A 22,010-nucleotide genomic window follows, 5' to 3' on the forward strand; every position below is an offset into this window, starting at 1 on the left:
TGATAGCTGTTGATAACGACAAACATCGTCCCAGTTAACTCGTTGAACATATCTGTGTATAAAATCGGAGGAGAAGCGTTTGTTTTTCCAAATTTTATTCCAATTTAATTTATGTTGGAAATCTCTAATAAATTCGTCACTAAGATTAGTTTTTTCAGAAATAATGTCCCAATCGACTTTATCTTCAAGTCGTCTTATTACTTCTTCGCTTAAATTTAATCTAGAAAAATCTTTCCAATCAAAATTCGGGCCTACTTCGCGAGCTATCATCTCTGCGTTGTTTCCGTTCATTATGATATGAAAATAGTCCTTCTTCTTCTTTCGATAGTAATACGAATAATGATTAGTTTTATTGTTTGTCTCGCTTTTTATATAATTTTTTATGACGCAATCGCTTGGTTTTGGTTTTGTTTTAGGTCAGCGAACTTTAAAAATGACGTAATCGCTTTTATGACGCAATCGCGTTTTTCCCCAATAAACCGGTTTTAGTTAAATGAACCTAAAAATATTATTAAATAAAACAAGACACGAAATTTAAAAAAATATATATTTATTGGTTTTCACTTTTATACTCAAAGTACATTTTCGGAATATTATTTTCGGGTCCGCAATGAGGATTATGTTTTTCCGAATCGATGAAACATTCTTCAAAATTGTTAAATGTTTTGCTAGATTCCGATAGAATTTCCAAGCTTTGATGATGATAAGATTCCTTTGATGTAAGCAGCCATCGGAAATGTTTCACCTGGGGTATAAACCGTGGTACGTAATCCACGCAACATAGAATTTTAATGGATGGTGGAAAGTTTTGCGATTTAGCCGAGTATTCTGCCAATTCGATGCTTGAGAAGCTACCATTAGAGAAAACGTAGGGAACTAATAATTTTTCGTTGATTGGAAAAAATGCTCTCCAACCGAACGACGACACACATGTACTTGACTCTCCCATTTTTCTAATGAATTAATTTTTGAATTCGCGATCTAGGTTTTATTATGTTTTTCGCTCATGCGCACTAGTCATTTTGTGTTATTTTTAATATGCAATGATTTTGGTTTTAAACTTTATTTTTACATAATGTCTCGTAATATATTAATCGCTTTCGCTATTATAACCTGTTTAGAATTATTTGCGTTAACGATTGGTTTTTCAGTTTTATTATGTAGATCGGATTTTAAGGAAATTGATATAAAAAATACTACTTGCGAATATTCTTTACATTTAGATAGAAATGTTTATTTACATAAATGTAAGAATGCTGGAAGAGTTGTATATGATATTCGAAAATTCACGAGCGAAGGACTACCTCATAAATATATAGGTGTGCAATTATTAAAGAAGGAATTTAACTTACTTTGTACGAAATGCGTTTAAAACATCCGTCGAGTTGTATTGTCGTCGGTCCGTCTCAATCTGGAAAAACTTCTTTAGTTCGGAAAATGCTGCGTGAAAATATGCTACGAAAAACCGTTAAAAAGAGTTATGTGGTGTTATTCAATGTTTCAGCCGTGGTTCGTGGAAGAGAAAAATATTCGTTTTAAATGCGGTATTCCCGAAAATATCGAAAATTTAGATTTAATAATTATAGACAATTTAATGCATTCTTTAACCAAAAAAATTGCCGAATTATTTACCATTCAATCCCATCATAAAAATATAAGTGTTATATTGATAATGCAAAATTTATTTCCTCGTAATAAAGTAATGAGAGATATAAGTTTAAATACTCATTATTTAATATTATTTAAGAATAAAAGAGATGAAAGTCAAATCAACTGTCTCGCTCGTCAAGCGTTTATAGGTAGAACAAAATACTTCAAAGATGCATATTTAACTGCCACATCCAAACTGTACGGTTATTTATTAATCGATTTCCACCCCTCCACGGATAAGGAATTGTGTTTAAGGGATTCGTGTTTTCCTGACAACCAAGGCGTGTATTGGGTTTATATTCCACAAAAATGAAGAATATTAAAAAAAATTATCATTTGTTAAATGTGCTTGCAAAGACAACACCCGCTCAGGTTTATGCTTGTAATCTTCCATAAATTTTTCGGATAATTCTTGATGCTTCGAAATAAGGTCCCAATCCACAACGTTTTCAAGTTCTCTAATAATTTCTTCATGCAATTGTTAATATTTACAAATAAGCTTCATATTGAGGAAATGTTTAAAAGTTAATATGAAATTTTCACTCAGTCTTTGATATTGAGATACGAGATCCCAATTTAGACGATCGTGATATTGGGTCAAAAAGGATTCTGATAACTGTTGATAACGACAAACATCATCCCAATTAACTCGTTGAACATATCTTTGTATAAAATCAGAGGAGAAGCGTTTGCTTTTCCAAATTTTATTCCAATTTAATTTATGTTGGAAATCTCTAATAAATTCGTCACTAAGATTAGTTTTTTTCAGAAATAATGTCCCAATCGATCTTATCTGCAAGTCGTCTTATTACTTCTTCGCTTAAATTTAATCTAGAAAAATCTTTCCAATCAAAACTTGGGCCTACTTTGCGAACTACGCTTTTTCCTTTCATTATGATGTGAAAATACTCCTTCTTCGTTCGATAGTAATACAAATAATGATTAGTTTTATTGTTTGTCTCACTTTTATATAATTTTTTTTATGACGCGATCGCTTTTCCTCCTAATAAACCGGTTTTAGTTAAATGAACGTAAAATATTATTAAATAAAACAAGACACGAAATGACACAATCACTTGGTTTTGGTTTTGTTTTCACTCATTTCAGGTCAATAAACTTTAAAAATGATGTAATTGAGTTAATTACGCAATCGCTTTTCCTTCTAATAAACCGTTTTAGTTAAATGAAAGTAAAAATATTATTAAATAAAACAAGACACGAAATTTAAAAAAAATATATATATTTATTGGTTTTCACTTTTATACTCAAAATACATTTTCAGAATATTATTTTCGGGTCTGCAATGAGGATTATGTTTTTCCGAATCGATGAAACATTCTTCAAAATTGTTAAATGTTTTGCTAGATTCCGATAGAATTTCCAAGCTTTGATGATGATAAGATTCCTTTGATGTAAGCAGCCATCGGAAATGTTTCACCTGGGGTATAAACCGTGGTACGTAATCCACGCAACATAGAATTTTAATGGATGGTGGAAAGTTTTGCGATTTAGCCGAGTATTCTGCCAATTCGATGCTTGAGAAGCTACCATTAGAGAAAACGTAGGGAACTAATAATTTTTCGTTGATTGGAAAAAATGCTCTCCAACCGAACGACGACACGCATGTACTTGACTCTCCCATTTTTCTAATGAATTAATTTTTGAATTCGCTATCTAGTTTTTTTATTATGTTTTTCGCTCATGCGCACTAGTAGTTTTGTGTTATTTTAATACGCGCATGCGCACTAGTCGTTTTGTGTTGTTTTAATACGCAATGATTTTGGTTTTAAACGTTATTTTTACATCATGTCTCGTAATATATTAATCGCTTTCGCTATTATAACCTGTTTAGAATTATTTGCGTTAACGATTGGTTTTTCAGTGTTATTATGTAGATCGGATTTTAAGGAAATTGATATAAAAAATACTACTTGCGAATATTCTTTACATTTAGATAGAAACGTTTATTTACATAAATGTACGAATGCTGGAAGAGTTGTATATGATATTCGAAAATTTACGAGCGAAGGACTACCTCATAAATATATCGGTGTGCAATTATTAAAGAAAGAATTTAACTTACTTTGTACGAAATGCGTTTAAAACATCCGTCGAGTTGTATTGTCGTCGGTCCGTCTCAATCTGGAAAAACTTCTTTAGTTCGAAAAATGCTGCGTGAAAATATCTACGAAAAACCGTTAAAAAGAGTTATGTGGTGTTATTCAATGTTTCAGCCGTGGTTCGTGGAAGAGAAAAATATTCGTTTTAAATGCGGTATTCCCGAAAACATCGAAAATTTGGATTTAATAATTATAGATGATTTAATGCATTCTTTAACCGAAAAAATTGCCGAATTATTTACCGTTCAATCCCATCATAAAAATATAAGTGTTATATTGATAATGCAAAATTTATTTCCTCGTAATAAAGTAATGAGAGATATAAGTTTAAATACTCATTATTTAATATTATTTAAGAATAAAAGAGATGAAAATCAAATCAACTGTCTCGCTCGTCAAGCGTTTATAGGTAGAACAAAATACTTCAAAGATGCATATTTAACTGCCACATCCAAACTGTACGGTTATTTATTAATCGATTTCCACCCCTCCACGGATAAGGAATTGTGTTTAAGGGATTCGTGTTTTCCTGACAACCAAGGCGTGTATTGGGTTTATATTCCACAAAAATGAAGAATATTAAAAAAAATTATCATTTGTTAAATGTGCTTGCAAAGACAACACCCGCTCAGAGAAAAGCTTTGTTAAAAGAGGCTTCCCTGGATCAAATAAAAGTCATATGCGAAATTTGCGACAACACGCTTAAAGGTCGTTTGCCCGTTAATGTGAACAAGTTAAAAAAATATAAAGGATGTATACGAAAACTCGCAAATAAAAAAATAGGTCTCCAAGCAAAAAAGAAGATTTTGGTAAACCAATCTGGAGGATTTTTAGACGCAATTTTAGGTCCAATAATATCATTAGCTAAAAAACTTTTTGGATTTTAATAAAAAAATGGCTCAACGAATGGCGCTACTACCGCCCGAATTGGTACCTAAATATCAATTACAAAAACCGGAAATATGGTTACACGATAATATTCAAGATTTATTAGAAGAAAGTACTTTGACGGATGATTTGAAAGTTAAACTATTAAGTCAATTGATTTCGAGATTTAAACAATCTATTCATGCACCGAAAGAACCGATTCGAGTTTCTTTAACATCGTAACCATCTGAAGAATCTGAACAACAATTGCCCGAACCAATAAAACCATCATCTATCGAAGATCAGATAACAGTTTTGATACCGCTGGCATATCAAAAGTATGTTCCACATATCATTCAATTACTAAAATCTCACCAATACGATTGGAACGAAAAAGGAGAATTAGTGGTGAATAACGAACCAATAATAAACAGTCACATAGTAGATTTAATGTGCTATCTTATGCGAATGAGAAAATCGAGCATTGAACCCCTGGTTTTGACACCTTTTGGAATGTAATTATCAAAGCGAATATACCCAAAGAATGGATTGGAAATAAAGCATTGTCGACTCGATTAAAAATAGGAGAATCTCCCATACTTCGTTTTCGATCGCCATCGATTCCATCGCCTCCGATTCGATCGATTAGTGTTAGGAAAAAACTGGCGGAGCATCTGCTACAAAAATTCCTAAATGAATTGCGTCATCTAAAAGAAAGCATATTTCATGAAAAGATTATTGAGATCTATTTATTACACTCCATCTCATCCTGCATCATTTGGTGGCATAACAAGTCTAGTAAAAGCAACAAAGTTGCCGAGAAAAACTGTCGAAAAATGGCTATCGACTCAAGATACATATACTCTACATAAACCAGTATGAATAAATTATACGCGTCGTAAAACTAAAGCTCTATATCAAAAAGAATTATTTCAATCCGATCTTATGGATGTTCGTCAATTTTCAAAAGTCAATAATGAAATAAAATATTTATTATTAACTATCGATGCGTTTTCTAAATATGCATATGTAATTCCAGTTAAAGACAAAAAACCGGAAACGATAAAAAAAGCGTTTCAAAAAATATTTAGAAAAGCAATACCTAGATTTCTCCATACCGATAAGGGAAAGGAGTTCATGAATTCTGTTATTAAGGATTTGTTTAAAAAACATCAAATAAATCATTCCGAAACGAAAGCATCGATAGTGGAATGATTTAATAAGACCTTAAAAAATAAAATTTATCATCTTATCACTTATCGAAATTCTAATAAATATATTGATAAATTAAACGATTTGGTACGAGCGTATAATAATAGTACGCATCGAAGTATAGGAATGTCTCCGGCCAAGGTTAAACCTAAACATCATTCGCAAATTTTTAATCGACTTTATGGTAAAACAAAAACTAAAATAAAATATAAATTTAAAATCGATGATAGAGTTAGAGTTTCTAAAAAACAAAAAACTTTTATGAGAGGTTATTTACCCGGATGGAGTAAGGAAATTTTCATTATAAAAGAACAACATCCTANCGACTTCATTTCGATTTTATTAATCAACCTAAATTATTGATAAACAGCATAGATGTTCGAATAAAACTGGAACGTTCAAAAGACGCTTTTGCTTTCCGGCCAAGGTTAAACCTAAACATCATTCGCAAATTTTTAATCGACTTTATGGTAAAACAAAAACTAAAATAAAATATAAATTTAAAATTGATGATAGAGTTAGAGTTTCTAAAAAACAAAAAACTTTTATGAGAGGTTATTTACCCGGATGGAGTAAGGAAATTTTCATTATAAAAGAACAACATCCTACAAATCCAGCTACTTATGTCCAGAAAGATTATAACAACCACACGATTAAAGGACGATTTTATAACAAAGAATTGCAGAAAGTAAAAAATGGATAATTTTTATGTGACTCTAATAAGCTCTGTGAGTATGGATTTTTTTCCAAAAAATACTCAATCCTCTTTCACATCGAAAATTAATCCACCGATAAATTTAACAGGATCTCGGGAAGTGGCTTTATCCCAAATAATAATACCATGTTCGTGGTTTAATATTACTAGTGAAAATAACAAATACGTCATTACTACTAAAGATATGAAATTGATTAAAATAAAAGCCGAAGATTTATCTACTCTAATTCCGTTACAACCTATGCAAGGAAATAACTCGAGTCATATATTCGAGAATATTACGAATAATTTGAAAGTTTTGAAAAAGGATCATTTTATTAATTTTTCTTTTAACAAAGACGATAGCACTGTGAAAATTTACGTCGCTAATAATTGCGAATTGCATGTATATCCAGATAGTGGGGGTATATTTCTCTCTATGCTGAATTTAGATAATCAAAATCCGTTCATTATACAGGGAGAAGAAGAACAAACATTTCGATATACTCTGTCTTTACAAGATTTTAGTGGAAAATTTTTTACTTTAATCGAGAAAAATAGGTATATAGAAGAAATAAGAACCGAAAATGTTGAAAATATATTACATATACCGAGAGGACTATATGGAACAAAAGATTTTCTTAAAGCATTTCAGATAATAAGTTTTAAATCGCTTCCGGATAAAAAGCTATTATTAAAAATTCCACGAGGATCTTCCATCAAATTTAATAGACAATTAAAAGATATATTAGGATTTGATCAATTAGAATATCCCGAAGGTAAATTTATAGGGACGTATGCTTTAGAATTAAACGCTGGAATAACGGAAATATTTGTATATTCTAATATAATAGAATCTCATCATGTAGGGGATACTTCGGCTCCATTGTTTCGAGTAATCCCCGTTATAGGAGAAAAAGATCAACAAATCGATAAAATTTACAACACTCCATTATTTTTTCCCGTTCGAACCAATCACATCGAGACTATATCTATAGATCTACGCTCATCCACGGGTGAAAATATAATTTTTACTTCTGGAAAATCGCTTTTGGTATTATGTTTTAGACGAGTATAAAAATCCATTTTCACAAAAGAATCATTTATTTAATAAAATGAAGCTTAAACCAGAGGAATGTATCGCTTATTATCGATCACAGACGGGGGGATTTTTTTATCCCGATTCTATATATTCGCACACCCATTATTTTACCCCCCAATCGGGATTCGGACAATACTTTAAAGATCGTCCAATCCAAAGAGGATACGGATTTTTTGGAGACGTGTTCAGACAAGCAATTCCAATATTAAAAGATGCGGAAAAATATATTGGAAAGAAAGCGTTAAATATAGCGAAAGATATCGGATCGGATTTACTCAGCAGGAAATCGTTAAAAGATTCCGCCCGATCACGTATAAAAAAGCTAGGTGAAGAAGTGAGAGATGACATCATTCAAAAAGTTCAAAGCGGATCGGATAAAAAACAAAAACGTCGAAGAAAAAGCGTAAAACAAAAGAATCATAAGAAGAGGAAGGAAGTCGATATTTTTTCTTAAGAATAAATGGATTTATCATCATGTCCGTGCAGCAAGTCGGAGCTCGATTTCTTTCAAACAATACCAACACAGCTGGCTGTAGAAAATTCCACCCCCACAATTCTTTTCCCCATAGCCTCCATAACTAACCAAACATATCCTATAGAATTTTTAATTCCTGGTTCGGGCGAAAGCTTAATAGATTTGAGCAGTATTTCGATTAATGCGCAATTATCCGTTACTAAACGAAATGGAACGACTACTTTGAATACCGATCTCGTTACTCCAGTAAATAATTTATTGCATAGCATGTTTTCATGATGTACCACTTTGTTTAATGATAAATTAGTATCGACGCATATAAACTATCCTTATAAAGCGATAATAGACGCTATCATATTTTAATCTGAAGAAGCACAAAAAACTTATTTAACTAGTTCGTTTTTCTACAAAGATACCGCTGGATTTTTAAACGAAACCGATCCAATTAAAGATGCTAAGAATGAAGGATTAATCGCCAGATTTAAGAAAAGTAGTCAAAGTCAAGTATTGGATTTATATGAACGACTTCATTTCGATTTTATTAATCAACCTAAATTATTGATAAACAGCATAGATGTTCGAATAAAACTGGAACGTTCAAAAGACGCTTTTGCTTTAATGGCGAATAGCGATAATTATCAGATTCGATTAAAGAATATTACATTAAAAGTAAACAAAATAGAAGTTAGTCCTAGCATCTTAATTGGAATGGAAAAAGCATTAAAAAATTCCGTAATTAAAATGCCTTATCGACGAGTCAACATTAAAGTTTTTACGCTAAGTAAAGGTATATTAAGTTCAAATATTTTAAATGCAATAATCGGTCAAATTCCCAAAAGAATTATAATCGGATTAGTACGTAATAACGCATTTAATGGACAGATCAATTTAAATCCTTTCAATTTTGAAAATTTCGATTTAAATTATATTTCTGTTATAAAGGATTCGATTTTAATTCCTCCTAATCCTTATACTCCCGATTTCGATGAAAAAAGCTATGCTCGAAGTTATGCAACATTATTCGAAGAGATGGGTGGAATTCCCTACGGAAAATACGCTAATATATCGTATTCTGACTACACGCAAGGATATATGTTTCACGTGTTTGATTTAACTCCTGATAAGGCAGCGTCTGAAAATCATACATCGATATTAACACATGGAAACATTTCTGTAGACTTAAAGTTCAAAAGATCTTTACCGGAGACGGTCAACGTCGTGTGCTTTTTAGAGTATCGTAATACAATAGAAATTGATCAATCTCGGAATATTTACATTGACTACTAAACGATGGATACGATTACCCTATGGAAACTAGCATTAGGAGATTCAGAAATTAGCAAGACATTTGGAGGCGTCTATCCGTCAGATTTATTACCCGAAAAAATTGGAAAGAAGAAAGGATTTATAATTAATACCGATAGCAGTCTAAAGCAGGGACAACATTGGATAGCAATATATTTTCAAGATTCGACATGTTTTTACTTTGACTCGTATGAATTACCTCCTAAAAACCGATCGATTATAAAATTTATTCGTCGGAATTCGAAACAGTTACGCTGGAATCAATTAACTTTGCAAGGACCGTATAGTTTTACGTGCGGATACTTTTGTCTATATTTTCTCTATAAAATATCAAGAAATCAAGATATTCGAATGTTACAACCTACTACTAAACTATTCAATGATGCTTTTGTAATGAGATTTATACACAATAATTTCCGTTTGGGTAAATTACCATCTAATATAAAAATTAAATGTAATCAATGTAGCATTAGTTTACTCAAATAAAAAGTCTATTTAAAANATGGGTGGAATTCCCTACGGAAAATACGCTAATATATCGTATTCTGACTACACGCAAGGATATATGTTTCACGTGTTTGATTTAACTTAGGATAAGGCAGCGTCTGAAAATCATACATCGATATTAACACATGGAAACATTTCTGTAGACTTAAAGTTCAAAAGATCTTTACCGGAGACGGTCAACGTCGTGTGCTTTTTAGAGTATCGTAATACAATAGAAATTGATCAATCTCGGAATATTTACATTGACTACTAAACGATGGATACGATTACCTTATGGAAACTAGCATTAGGAGATTCAGAAATTAGCAAGACATTTGGAGGCGTCTATCCGTCAGATTTATTACCCGAAAAAATTGGAAAGAAGAAAGGATTTATAATTAATACCGATAGCAGTCTAAAGCAGGGACAACATTGGATAGCAATATATTTTCAAGATTCGACATGTTTTTACTTTGACTCGTATGAATTACCTCCTAAAAACCGATCGATTATAAAATTTATTCGTCGGAATTCGAAACAGTTACGCTGGAATCAATTAACTTTGCAAGGACCGTATAGTTTTACGTGCGGATACTTTTGTCTATATTTTCTCTATAAAATATCAAGAAATCAAGATATTCGAATGTTACAACCTACTACTAAACTATTCAATGATGCTTTTGTAATGAGATTTATACACAATAATTTCCGTTTGGGTAAATTACCATCTAATATAAAAATTAAATGTAATCAATGTAGCATTAGTTTACTCAAATAAAAAAGTCTATTTTAAAAAACTAAAAAAAAATGTGTTTTTATTAAACCTGAAAAAAAAACTAATATTTAATTTAATCGCCCATATCTGAAAAAAAAAGCCAAAGAAATATTTTTACTCACCATTAATTTTTTATTGTTTTAATAAACATAATCTATTCTATTGATTCTAGAAATAAAAAAAGAAAATTAAATTAAAAAAAAAAAAATACCTACAACTTCAAATAAAATAAAAAGGGTGTCATCATGTTCCACCACTATCTTATTTTCTTCATTATAATAAATGACTGCTTCTTCATCTTCCATAATTTTTATTATTCTGTCGCAAACATAACTTTTTCCATTATGGTAAAAGGTGTATTATTTATAAATTTTTTTATTAATAACAGTATAATCCTGTGGTCTTAAATATATATATGGAACATGATGATTAAAATTATAAATATTGGAAAACTCCCAATCTTTATCTGATTCATCTACAAATTAAAATTTTTTTAAAAATTTTACTAAAAAAATATATAAGATTTTTCTACAAATTAAAATTTTAAAAAAATTTGTTTTATAAAATATAAAAAGATAATTACCTTTTTCTTCTAACACAAATGCTTCTGCATTTTCGTTGTTAAAAATTAAGTCATCTAAAGAAAAAATGTTTATATATTCCCATATTTCATCTAATGTGTGATACCCCACAAATATTTTATCACTTCTTTTCAAACTATATTCAATGATAATTTTAATTTCTAAGATTCCAGAAATCATCTTTTTTAACCATTTTCAATGAGAAATCAAAATATTTATATTGTCGACCATTTTTTTATCTCCCTTAAAAATATTTTTTTTTTTAAAGGCTTTTCACCCAGCTGTCTAATGTAATATGTTTTGTTTTTTCTTCAAGACTTACCACTCAGCTGTCTAATGTAATATGTTTTTTTTTTCTTCAAGATTTACCACCCCAGCTGAGATGTAATATGTTTTTTTAAAACTCCCCACACACTTTTTTCTTTAATACATTCTCAAGAAAAAATTCACACCCCATTATTCAGTATTAACAGTGTCAAAGAGTAATAACCCTTATTATCAAAAGAATATAAAAGCGAGAGAAATAGACAAATAGATTTATTAGTTTATCAACTCTCTCTCTACAGCTAAGCAAGAAAAGATGTCTATGGAAGGTAAGCTAGATTTTTTTTTATTTAGATTTTGATTTTAAATAAGTAAATTAAATTATTATTTTTTTTATAGTTATTCATCTTTTTTTATAGATTCTCAGTCATTGTTTGTAATCGACAACCCCTTTACAACTAAAAAGCGTAAATTGACGACAAAAATCGATGATGCACCGGTGGAGAAAAAAAAAAAAGTATGACTTAGTCATATTGAAGGACGAATCCTCGTTTAAAAGTGACCCGCCGTATTCGATATACATATCACATGGGTTTAACCTGGAAATTAAAGAATTCAGACAACAGTATTATATATGTTTAGCGAAAACAAGTGCTAAAGGTGAGATACAGAATAGATTCAACATCCCGGTAAAAGAAGTTAATTTTTTTATTCAAGCTTCGAACGCAGTTCAAAAATATCTGAAAGATTTCATTTGAATAAATGAAAATCTACGCGTAAGTAATTTTTTTAATATAATGTTTTTAAAAAATTATGTAATTTAATTGATTTTTTTTAAAAAAAATAGAAATATTGCGAACATCGCTCACTCTCTCTCAAAATATGAAGAAATCATTGTAGTCTAGTTTATTATCTCTCGCATATAAAGAAATCGTCTAGAATCATTAACCCGTTGTAGTATAGTTCCGCATCTCTCTTATATGAAGAAATCATCTAGAAACATTAACTCGTCAGGTAAATTTTAAAAAGAAAATGTTTTTGCTGGTAGAATCAGCNATATAAAAGCGAGAGAAATAGACAAATAGATTTATTAGTTTATCAACTCTCTCTCTACAGCTAAGCAAGAAAAGATGTCTATGGAAGGTAAGCTAGATTTTTTTTTATTTAGATTTTGATTTTAAATAAGTAAATTAAATTATTATTTTTTTTATAGTTATTCATCTTTTTTTATAGATTCTCAGTCATTGTTTGTAATCGACAACCCCTTTACAACTAAAAAGCGTAAATTGACGACAAAAATCGATGATGCACCGGTGGAGAAAAAAAAAAAAGTATGACTTAGTCATATTGAAGGACGAATCCTCGTTTAAAAGTGACCCGCCGTATTCGATATACATATCACATGGGTTTAACCTGGAAATTAAAGAATTCAGACAACAGTATTATATATGTTTAGCGAAAACAAGTGCTAAAGGTGAGATACAGAATAGATTCAACATCCCGGTAAAAGAAGTTAATTTTTTTATTCAAGCTTCGAACGCAGTTCAAAAATATCTGAAAGATTTCATTTGAATAAATGAAAATCTACGCGTAAGTAATTTTTTTAATATAATGTTTTTAAAAAATTATGTAATTTAATTGATTTTTTTTAAAAAAAATAGAAATATTGCGAACATCGCTCACTCTCTCTCAAAATATGAAGAAATCATTGTAGTCTAGTTTATTATCTCTCGCATATAAAGAAATCGTCTAGAATCATTAACCCGTTGTAGTATAGTTCCGCATCTCTCTTATATGAAGAAATCATCTAGAAACATTAACTCGTCAGGTAAATTTTAAAAAGAAAATGTTTTTGCTGGTAGAATCAGCGTTTCAAAATTTTTTAGAACGCTATCGTATAACCGAGATCGAATATATCAATCCAACCATTTTTTTTAGAGATATAAAATCCGAAGTTTTTAATGTAATTACGAACTTTGGGAATGATTATAGAGTACGATTTGTGATTAGCTTAAAAGTAATAATGTACAAAAGCATAGAAATGGAAGATAAATACGAGTTTAAAGATTTTTTCTTTACGAGTTACGCCGAATGAGTTCTAAGCCCTTTTCTAGCTTGGAAAAGTATCGAGAATGCAATAAACAAAATTCTAGGAGATATATCTGTTGCGGTAGTATTAGGCAATGGGTGGGTAATTTACAAATTAGATTATATTGATATTCATAGAGCAACATATACTGCATATAATGGGGGTTGTGGTTCCATAATTTTACCTAAACGTTCAGTAAATAAAAAGTGTATTTTAAGTATTCGATGTAATGATAATAAATGCTTTGTGTATTGGATTCTCGCGAGTATTTTCCCATTGAAAAATAATAAAAATAATATATCTACCTATAGAAAATATTTAAAATTTATTAATTGTTCGAACTTAAAATATCCGGTTTCGTTGGAGCAAATATATGTTTTTGAGAAATCAAATAGTATTTCCATTAATATATATGGCTATAAAGATATTGTTTTTCCATATTATATAAGTAAGTTTAAATTCGGTAAAATTGCGAATTTACTATTATACCAAAATCATTATTTTTTAATTCGAAATTTCAACAGACTTTTACACGAAAAACAAAAGTCTCTTTATTACTATTGTAAAAATTGTTTAAACGGTTTTCAACGCGAATCGAGTTTAAATTTACATAGAGAAATATGTACAAATTTCAAATTTCAAAGACTATCGGTACCTACAGTCGAAAATTCCATTCTTAAATTTAACGAATTTCATAAGATGCTTAAGCATCCTGTTGTCGTTTATTGCGACTTCGAATGTTTAACAGAAACAGTTTCTAACGCGATGCAATCAACAGATACTAGCTTTAGTACCGTTACGCAAATTCATAAACCGATTTGTTATGCGATGGTCGTATTAGATAAAAACGAAACAATTATCTATTCTAAATTTTATTGCGGCTTAGACGTTATAGACAATTTTTTAGAAACTTTAAAACATCAATCGGAACGTCTTATTAAAGAAATAAAACTTAATATTCCATTAGATCCTCGAACAATTCCAAATTCTATTAATCGAGATAAATGTAATATTTGTGGAAAAAAGTTTTCCCCTAACGATGTAAGCGTAATTGATCATAATCATTTAAATGGAAGGTTTCGACAGGTAGCGTGTCAGGGATGTAATTTAAATTTAAATCTAAAACCTTTTATTCCCGTAGTTCTTCATAATTTTTCTGGTTACGATTCGCATCTAATTTTAAAACATATTTCTAAAAAATATATATCCTCTCTTAGAATTATTCCCATCAATATGGAAAAATACACTACATATACTTTAGATTGTTTTAAATTTTTAGACAGCTACCATTTTTTAAATTCATCATTATCAAGTCTAACTGAGGATTTAATAAATTCAAAATACAACTTTCCGATTTTTAATCAATTTTTTTCGAATAATAAAAATAGCTATTTATTAAAAAGAAAAGGTGTTTTTCCATATAATTGGTTTAATAATATTTCAAAATTAAATAATAATTCTTTACCGGATAAAAAATGTTTTTACAACGATTTAACTAGAAGTCATATAAGTTCGGAAGATTACGATTTAGCTCGGCTTGTGTGGAAAGCTTTTAATTGTAGGAAATTTTCAGATTATTTGCAATTATATCAATTTGTCGATACAATTTTACTAGCTGATATTTTTTCAAATTTTCGAAACTTATCGTTAAAATATTACGATCTCGATCCAATTCATTTTTTAACTTGTCCAAATCTTACATTTATTGCGGGATTGAAAATGGCTAAAATAGAACTAGAGCTATTTACCGATTTAGATAAATACTTATTTTTTGAATCTTCAATCAGAGGTGGTTTATCGCTTCTTGCAAATAGATACTCTCATGCAAACAATCCGTACATATCACAAACTTACGATAATTCGAAACCCCATAGCTACATAATAACGATTGATAGCAATAATCTATACGGATTGAGTATGGTTCAATATCTCCCATATTCAGAGTTTCGTTGGTTGCAACAATCTGAAATTGACGAATTTAATATTAAAAATGTATCTTCAAATTTCGAAATAGGGTTTATACTCGAAGTTGACTTAAAATATCTAGTTTCGCTTTACGACAGACATAATGATTTACCCCTTGCAGTAAGTCACGAAACAATAGAATACGATGATTTATCCAAATATCAGAAATCACTTTTATCTTCTTTAAATCTAAAATTTAACAATAATGCTAAAAAATTAGTCCCGACTTTAAAAGATAAATTACATTATATTGTTCACTATAGAAACTTAAAATATTATCTAAAGGAAGGTTTAATTTTAAAAAAAATTTATAGAATACTTTCTTTTAAACAATCACCTTACTTAAAACCATATATATTTTTTAATAATAAAAAACGAAAACTTAGCAATAGTCAATTTGACAAAAACTTCTTTAAATTAATGAACAATAGCTTCTATGGTAAATGCATGCAAAATGTGCGTAAAAAATTAATTTAAAAGCCGGATTGAATAAAGACCAATGTAAAAAGTATCTAAACGATCCTGTGCTAGAAAGTTTCCAAATAATGAACGAAGACTGTAGTGTTTTTAGATTAAAGAGAACAAATTTATTACTCGATAAACCGTTATACATAGGTTTTTGTGTTTTAGAGTTGAGTAAGTTACATATGTACCAAATACATTACGAAGTATTTAAAAATTATTATAAAGATAGGGTTAAACTTTTGTATACAGATACCGATTCTTTAATTTTAGAAATTTACACAGACGATATTTACGACGATTTTAAAAATAATCTTTCAAACATATTTGATTTTAGTAATTATCCTCCAGACCATCCATTATATAGCGAAGAAAATAAAAACGAATTAAGATTTTTCAAAGATGACGCAAAGTCATTACCAATATCGGAATTTGTAAATTTAAAAGCTAAAATGTATTCGATTTCTGGAGAGCATTATGAGAAAAAAACGGCAAAAGGTATAAATAAATCAGTTGTTAAATCAACTTTTGATCACAAACTATATAAAACTACTCTATTTAAAAAACAACAGCTTCGTCATAACCAAACTCAAATAGTTAGTAAAAATCACGTGATCACAACTCAGTTTCAAAATAAAATCTCACTTTCTGCTTTTTACGATAAGAAATACATTTTAAGTAACAGAATAGATACTTTATCTTATGGTCATTATTCTATTTCTTCATAATCAATTTTTTCAATTTGTTTATTATTGTATTTTATACAATATAAAATACATTAATATTTAAACATTATTGTATTCATTATGTAAAAAAAATGAAAAATGTAATCTTTTAAATAATATTATAATTGTTATTTTTAATGAAAAAAAATGTATTCGTTTATTATTATTGTATCCGTTTTTGTATTAATTTTATATATTATTGTATTCATTATTTTAAACAAGAACTTGAAAACGTTGTGGATTGGGACCTTATTTCGAAGCATCAAGAATTATCCGAAAAATTTATGGAAGATTACAAGCATAAACTTAATTGGTGTATCGTCATTGCTAATCACAAACATTTATCAAACAAATTTGTATCGAATAATTATCATTTTACTCTGGTTTATGTTTTATCGAAAATATGCGAAAAGTTATAATTTTTTTTTCCTAAAATAATTTTAACATAATCTTTATTTTTTAAAATATAATTAATAAAATTTATACGCTTATGTTTTTTGTATAATCTTCAAATTAATATATCGTTGTAACCCTTATTCTTTATTCCAATAAAAGAGTGAAAGAGAGAGAAAGAGTTGTTGTGTCATTTATTTAATCACTGTCGCGACACAATAAATACCGTTAAAAATTAAAACAAAAAAAGTCGATCGCTTGTATATTAAAAAAAAAAATCAGTTCTCTTATCTAAACAAAAATTACAAATATATAGTTATCGCATATTAATATATTTTTAAAAATCTAAGTCCGTTTTTACAATATATCTTAAAAAAAATATTAGAAAACGTCTTATAACGGGAGCGATTTATTCCAGAAACTCTCGTTCAAATCTCGCAGAACAGTATAACCGAAGGGGCATCAAAAATGGGTGTGGTTTCGACTCCTATGAGAGTTTTTGGGATGGTAATTATCTCTGAATCGCTCGAGAGATTCTGCGATTTTGCTCAATTTTAGCCCCTGCTCGACGTCTTTCCCTCAAAATGATGAGAGTTTCTGAGATAAAAGTTATAANAATTTAGCATTAAACATAGCACTTAAAATTAATTGTTAATAATTAATAGTGTTATATCTTTGTTTATAATTCAGAATCAGAATGAATAAAGTTTCAAATTACCTAAATCTGAGGCATACAATGTCCATGAACAATGAAACAAATCTACTGATTCATGAGGATAATTCGGTGTCATTATTTCTCCTCCATTATCAGCAAGTAATTTGGCTCCACAAACTATAAAATAAATTATAATAATTGATAACTTGATAAAGATCANTTACCTAAATCTGAGGCATACAATGTCCATGAACAATGAAACAAATCTACTGATTCATGAGGATAATTCGGTGTCATTATTTCTCCTCCATTATCAGCAAGTAATTTGGCTCCACAAACTATAAAATAAATTATAATAATTGATAATTTGATAAAGATCAAAACCAATAAATATTTTTTAACCACTTAATAGATTTTTCTCAAAAATCTATTAAGATAGAAAAATCTATTAAGATAATAAAAATAGATAATACCTACAAACCAGCGTGAAGTAGAGTTAATTATATAAAATACAGTATAGAGCATCGATTATCTGAATGCCAATCAACCGAAACATTGGTTAACCGAAAGCATTCCAGTCAGACTGTGTTGTGCTGAATTGAATATTTTTGATACTAGATTAACTTCTAAAGTATAATTTTTTTGTTTTTATATTTTTTAATATATTTATTTTTTTGTACAAAATAAAGAAATAATTTTTAACAATACAATAGCCACGATTATTATTTTTAAAAGTTTACGTTAGGCTTAACATCAACAAAAATTCAACGCAAAGCAACACGCAACAGAGAAAAATTTCAGCATGGGAGAGGTTAATATATTTTTTCGTACATAATCAGTTATCCAAAAAATAAGTTATCCAAACAACCCCAGTCCCCAATTGATTCAAATAAACAACACTCTACTGTACCTACAAACCAGCATGAAGTAAAGTTAATTATATAAAATACAGTAGCGTGTCGATTATCCAAATGCCAATCAACCAAAACATTGGCTAACCGAAAGCATTCCAGTCAGACTGTGTTGTGCTGAATTGAATATTTTTTATACGAGATTAACTTCTAAAGTATAATTTTTTTGTTTTTATATTTTTTAATATATTTATTTTGTTTGTACAAAATAAAAAAATAAATTTTAATGATACAATAGCCATGATTGTTATTATAAAAATTTTCATTAGGCTTAACATCGACGAAAATTCAACGCAAAGCAACGTGCAATGGAGAAAATTTTAAAAACGGGATATATTAATACACTATTATTGAATGTAGTAATATACTATATTAATAATGTATTTTTTCATACATAATCGGTTATCTGAAAAATCGATTTTCCAAACAAACCCAGTTCCCAATTGATTCAGATAATCGGCGCACTACTGTAACAATATTTGAGTTTTGTAAATAAGTAATTAGTTTTGTTTTGAAGTAATTGTAGCATTGTATTAATTTTTTGATTGTCTACAAATGTATTAACTTAATTTAATTGATTAAATATTGTTCAATACCTGTTTTATAATTAATATTGAATCCTTTTCCAGTTTGTGATCCATCAGCCTTCATTCGTAAATACATTTGATTAGAAGTAGTTCTATAAGAGTTTATTTCTGGTGCTCTCTGATCACAATACTTCAGCAACAATGGACTCTCTTCAGAAGCACCATCAAAAATCTAAGATAAAATTTAATGAAATAATAAAAAAACAAATGGTGTTTTCATGAAAAATTTTGATCTTTAATAAATGATTTATCATCAAACACCTATTGAAATATTAATTGTTGTACATATCTGACACTAAAGTAAAAAGATTTAAACAACTAGATATCACAGATGGAATAAAACATATAAACCATAATCAATTAATTTAATCATTCACTCAAAGGATCTAAATTATCAGATTATTATTAACATCTTTAAGTCAAATTACATTGTTTAATCAGCTAATTAATAGCAATATTACAGCTTAATAATAATAATAATCTAGTAGTTTTGGTTCTAATAATTTCAGCTTCTAACTCAAAAAGTACAGAAATAAGATACTTTCACCTTCATTTTTTTTTTGCATCTTCAGTTTGTAATGAATACACTTTAAATTTAAAAAGAATAACAGAATTCATTTTTAACTTAATTTTAAATCTATAATTAAACTCTTTTTTGCAAATACACATTGACATAAAATGTATTATAAATAATTAATACCCTTTAAAAGTTAATAAATTATAAAATTTATACTTAGTTATAATTAGGGTTAGACCGAATATTCAACATTATTTGGTATTTGGGATATTTGACCCCAAAGTATGTATTTGGTTTTCAGCCATATACTAAACAGTAAACACATATGTTTAATATTCATCCCAAATACTTTCTCAAAATCAAACTATTTGGCCAAATAATATTTTAGTTTGAAGAGAAAAAGAGAGAGAAAAAAGGAAATAAACAAACAACTATTTATTGTGACACTGTCACAATGCCAGGCTGCAATTGTTAATTATATTTTTAAATTATTTAATTTAAATTATATGCTTCCATCTCAAATTAGTAGTGTCTGGTCCCTGTACATAATACTTTTCTTCTTAGCAAGCCCCTGTATACATACTTTTCTTGTTAGCAATCGAGTCATGTTGGTCATGTATCTAACTCCTTTGAGGAGAAAATTTTTTAACTGAAACAACATGACTTCTTGTTTGCATTGTATATAGTTAATCTCTATTAAACCTATTATCCTTGAGGGAAATTTTATATATCCTTGGTGTTCTTTCTTTGTCCTTATAGAGACCTTGTATACATTGGGTCTACAAGAAGATCTCTCAAACAATGCTTCCCTAAACACAAAACAGATATTAAAAAAAGAAAAAACCCACTGCCTTGGCTATACATGCCAGTGAGATCAAGATTATATCAGAACTACAACAGGTTACTATAATATGACAAACCCATCATATAAACCAATTTAGGAATTTGGAGGCATTTAAAGCAGACCACCAGAACCATTCAATCAATTTTAAAGACAAAAAAACAAATCTCAAAGATATGGCAAGCTATGTATGACCTGACACTATAACAAACAATGCATGCACACATATGTAAATATTCATAAAAAGAAGCATTTGAAATTTGAATACTTCAGAGCCAAACAGAACACCAAAAACACCAGAAAGAATCTTTTATTGAAAAATCTGCCTGAAAACATTAGTGATAATTTTCATAAATAAGTGCAAAGTACAATAAGGTTAGTACATTTTGTTTATAACTAATGAATTGTTTAGTGGATTTGGTTTTATCTATATATGTAATTTTACAAAACATTTATTCAATAGATTTTTAAACATCATTAAAATTTTCTACAGTAATGCCAAGTAAGTGAATTTTGATTAATTTTTTAATAACATATGCAACCAACTCAATAATTAATTCAAATATCAAACAAATAGCCAGAATTAATTTTTTTGTTCAATTTTCTGTTTTATTTTCTGTGTGTTGCATAGAACAAAAAAAAACAAAATTTAATTTTGTCCAAATAGGTATTTTGTATGTTATCAGTGAAAGACTAAATAAAAGACTAAAAGAAAAAATTTTATTTATGTCTGTGAATTTTCAAATTTTTTCCTGGCATACAAGATTATTATAAATAAAAATTTAATACCTATTTTTCAAACAGTATTGATTTACAGTGACTATGAAGTTTACTTACAGCTAAGTAACTTCCTGAACAATTTGTGCTTGATGGCATATTAAACTCTGTAAAAGTAAATTCAATCAAATAGTTTTTGTCAACTTCTATTAACCATGAACAATCATCAGAAACATCGTAATTTTGAGGATAATTTGGCGAAACTATATTCCCAGAAGATGCTTTATATAAACCACCACAACCTATTTAAATAAGAAAATTTAAAAATTTATTTTTAATTAAAGAATATATGTTACTTCTGTACAGGGTGGCCCAGACCACTTGTACTGTACATCACCTTTTAAAATGAAGGAAAGCAAGTTTCATCAAAAGTCCTAAAAATTTCTATGAGTAAATGAAATATGCTCTATTGCAACGATGGGCAACCCCCGGCCCGCGAGATGTTTAGAAGAAATTATAAATAAATATTTTTCGATGTAATTCGTCTAGTTTAAATTGAATATTATTTTCTGAAGTGTTGCGGCAGCAATGACAGGAAAAAATAAGGGAGTCATTTC

The 22,010-nt window shown here is 28.9% G+C and overlaps 1 protein-coding gene across 1 annotated transcript in view; it reads right to left on the bottom strand.

The window, feature by feature from the left end:
• The window catches only part of LOC111639884 (cubilin-like), a 210,225-nt gene that overhangs the window by 88,416 nt on the left and 99,799 nt on the right, over positions 1 to 22,010 (bottom strand). Inside the window, exons 32-36 of the mRNA XM_023385828.1 lie at positions 21,514 to 21,695; positions 19,328 to 19,490; positions 18,042 to 18,158; positions 17,884 to 17,997; positions 11,270 to 11,323 (exon numbers count right to left, since the gene is read on the bottom strand). Of these exons, the coding sequence (XP_023241596.1) occupies positions 11,270 to 11,323; positions 17,884 to 17,997; positions 18,042 to 18,158; positions 19,328 to 19,490; positions 21,514 to 21,695 (630 nt within the window). The remainder of the gene's footprint in view (positions 1 to 11,269; positions 11,324 to 17,883; positions 17,998 to 18,041; positions 18,159 to 19,327; positions 19,491 to 21,513; positions 21,696 to 22,010) is intronic.

The sequence above is a fragment of the Centruroides sculpturatus genome, unplaced genomic scaffold (genome assembly GCF_000671375.1).
Source record: "Centruroides sculpturatus isolate CEXI.00-Female unplaced genomic scaffold, Cexi_2.0 scaffold1317, whole genome shotgun sequence".
In the NCBI taxonomy this organism is placed as follows: Eukaryota; Metazoa; Arthropoda; class Arachnida; order Scorpiones; family Buthidae; genus Centruroides; species Centruroides sculpturatus.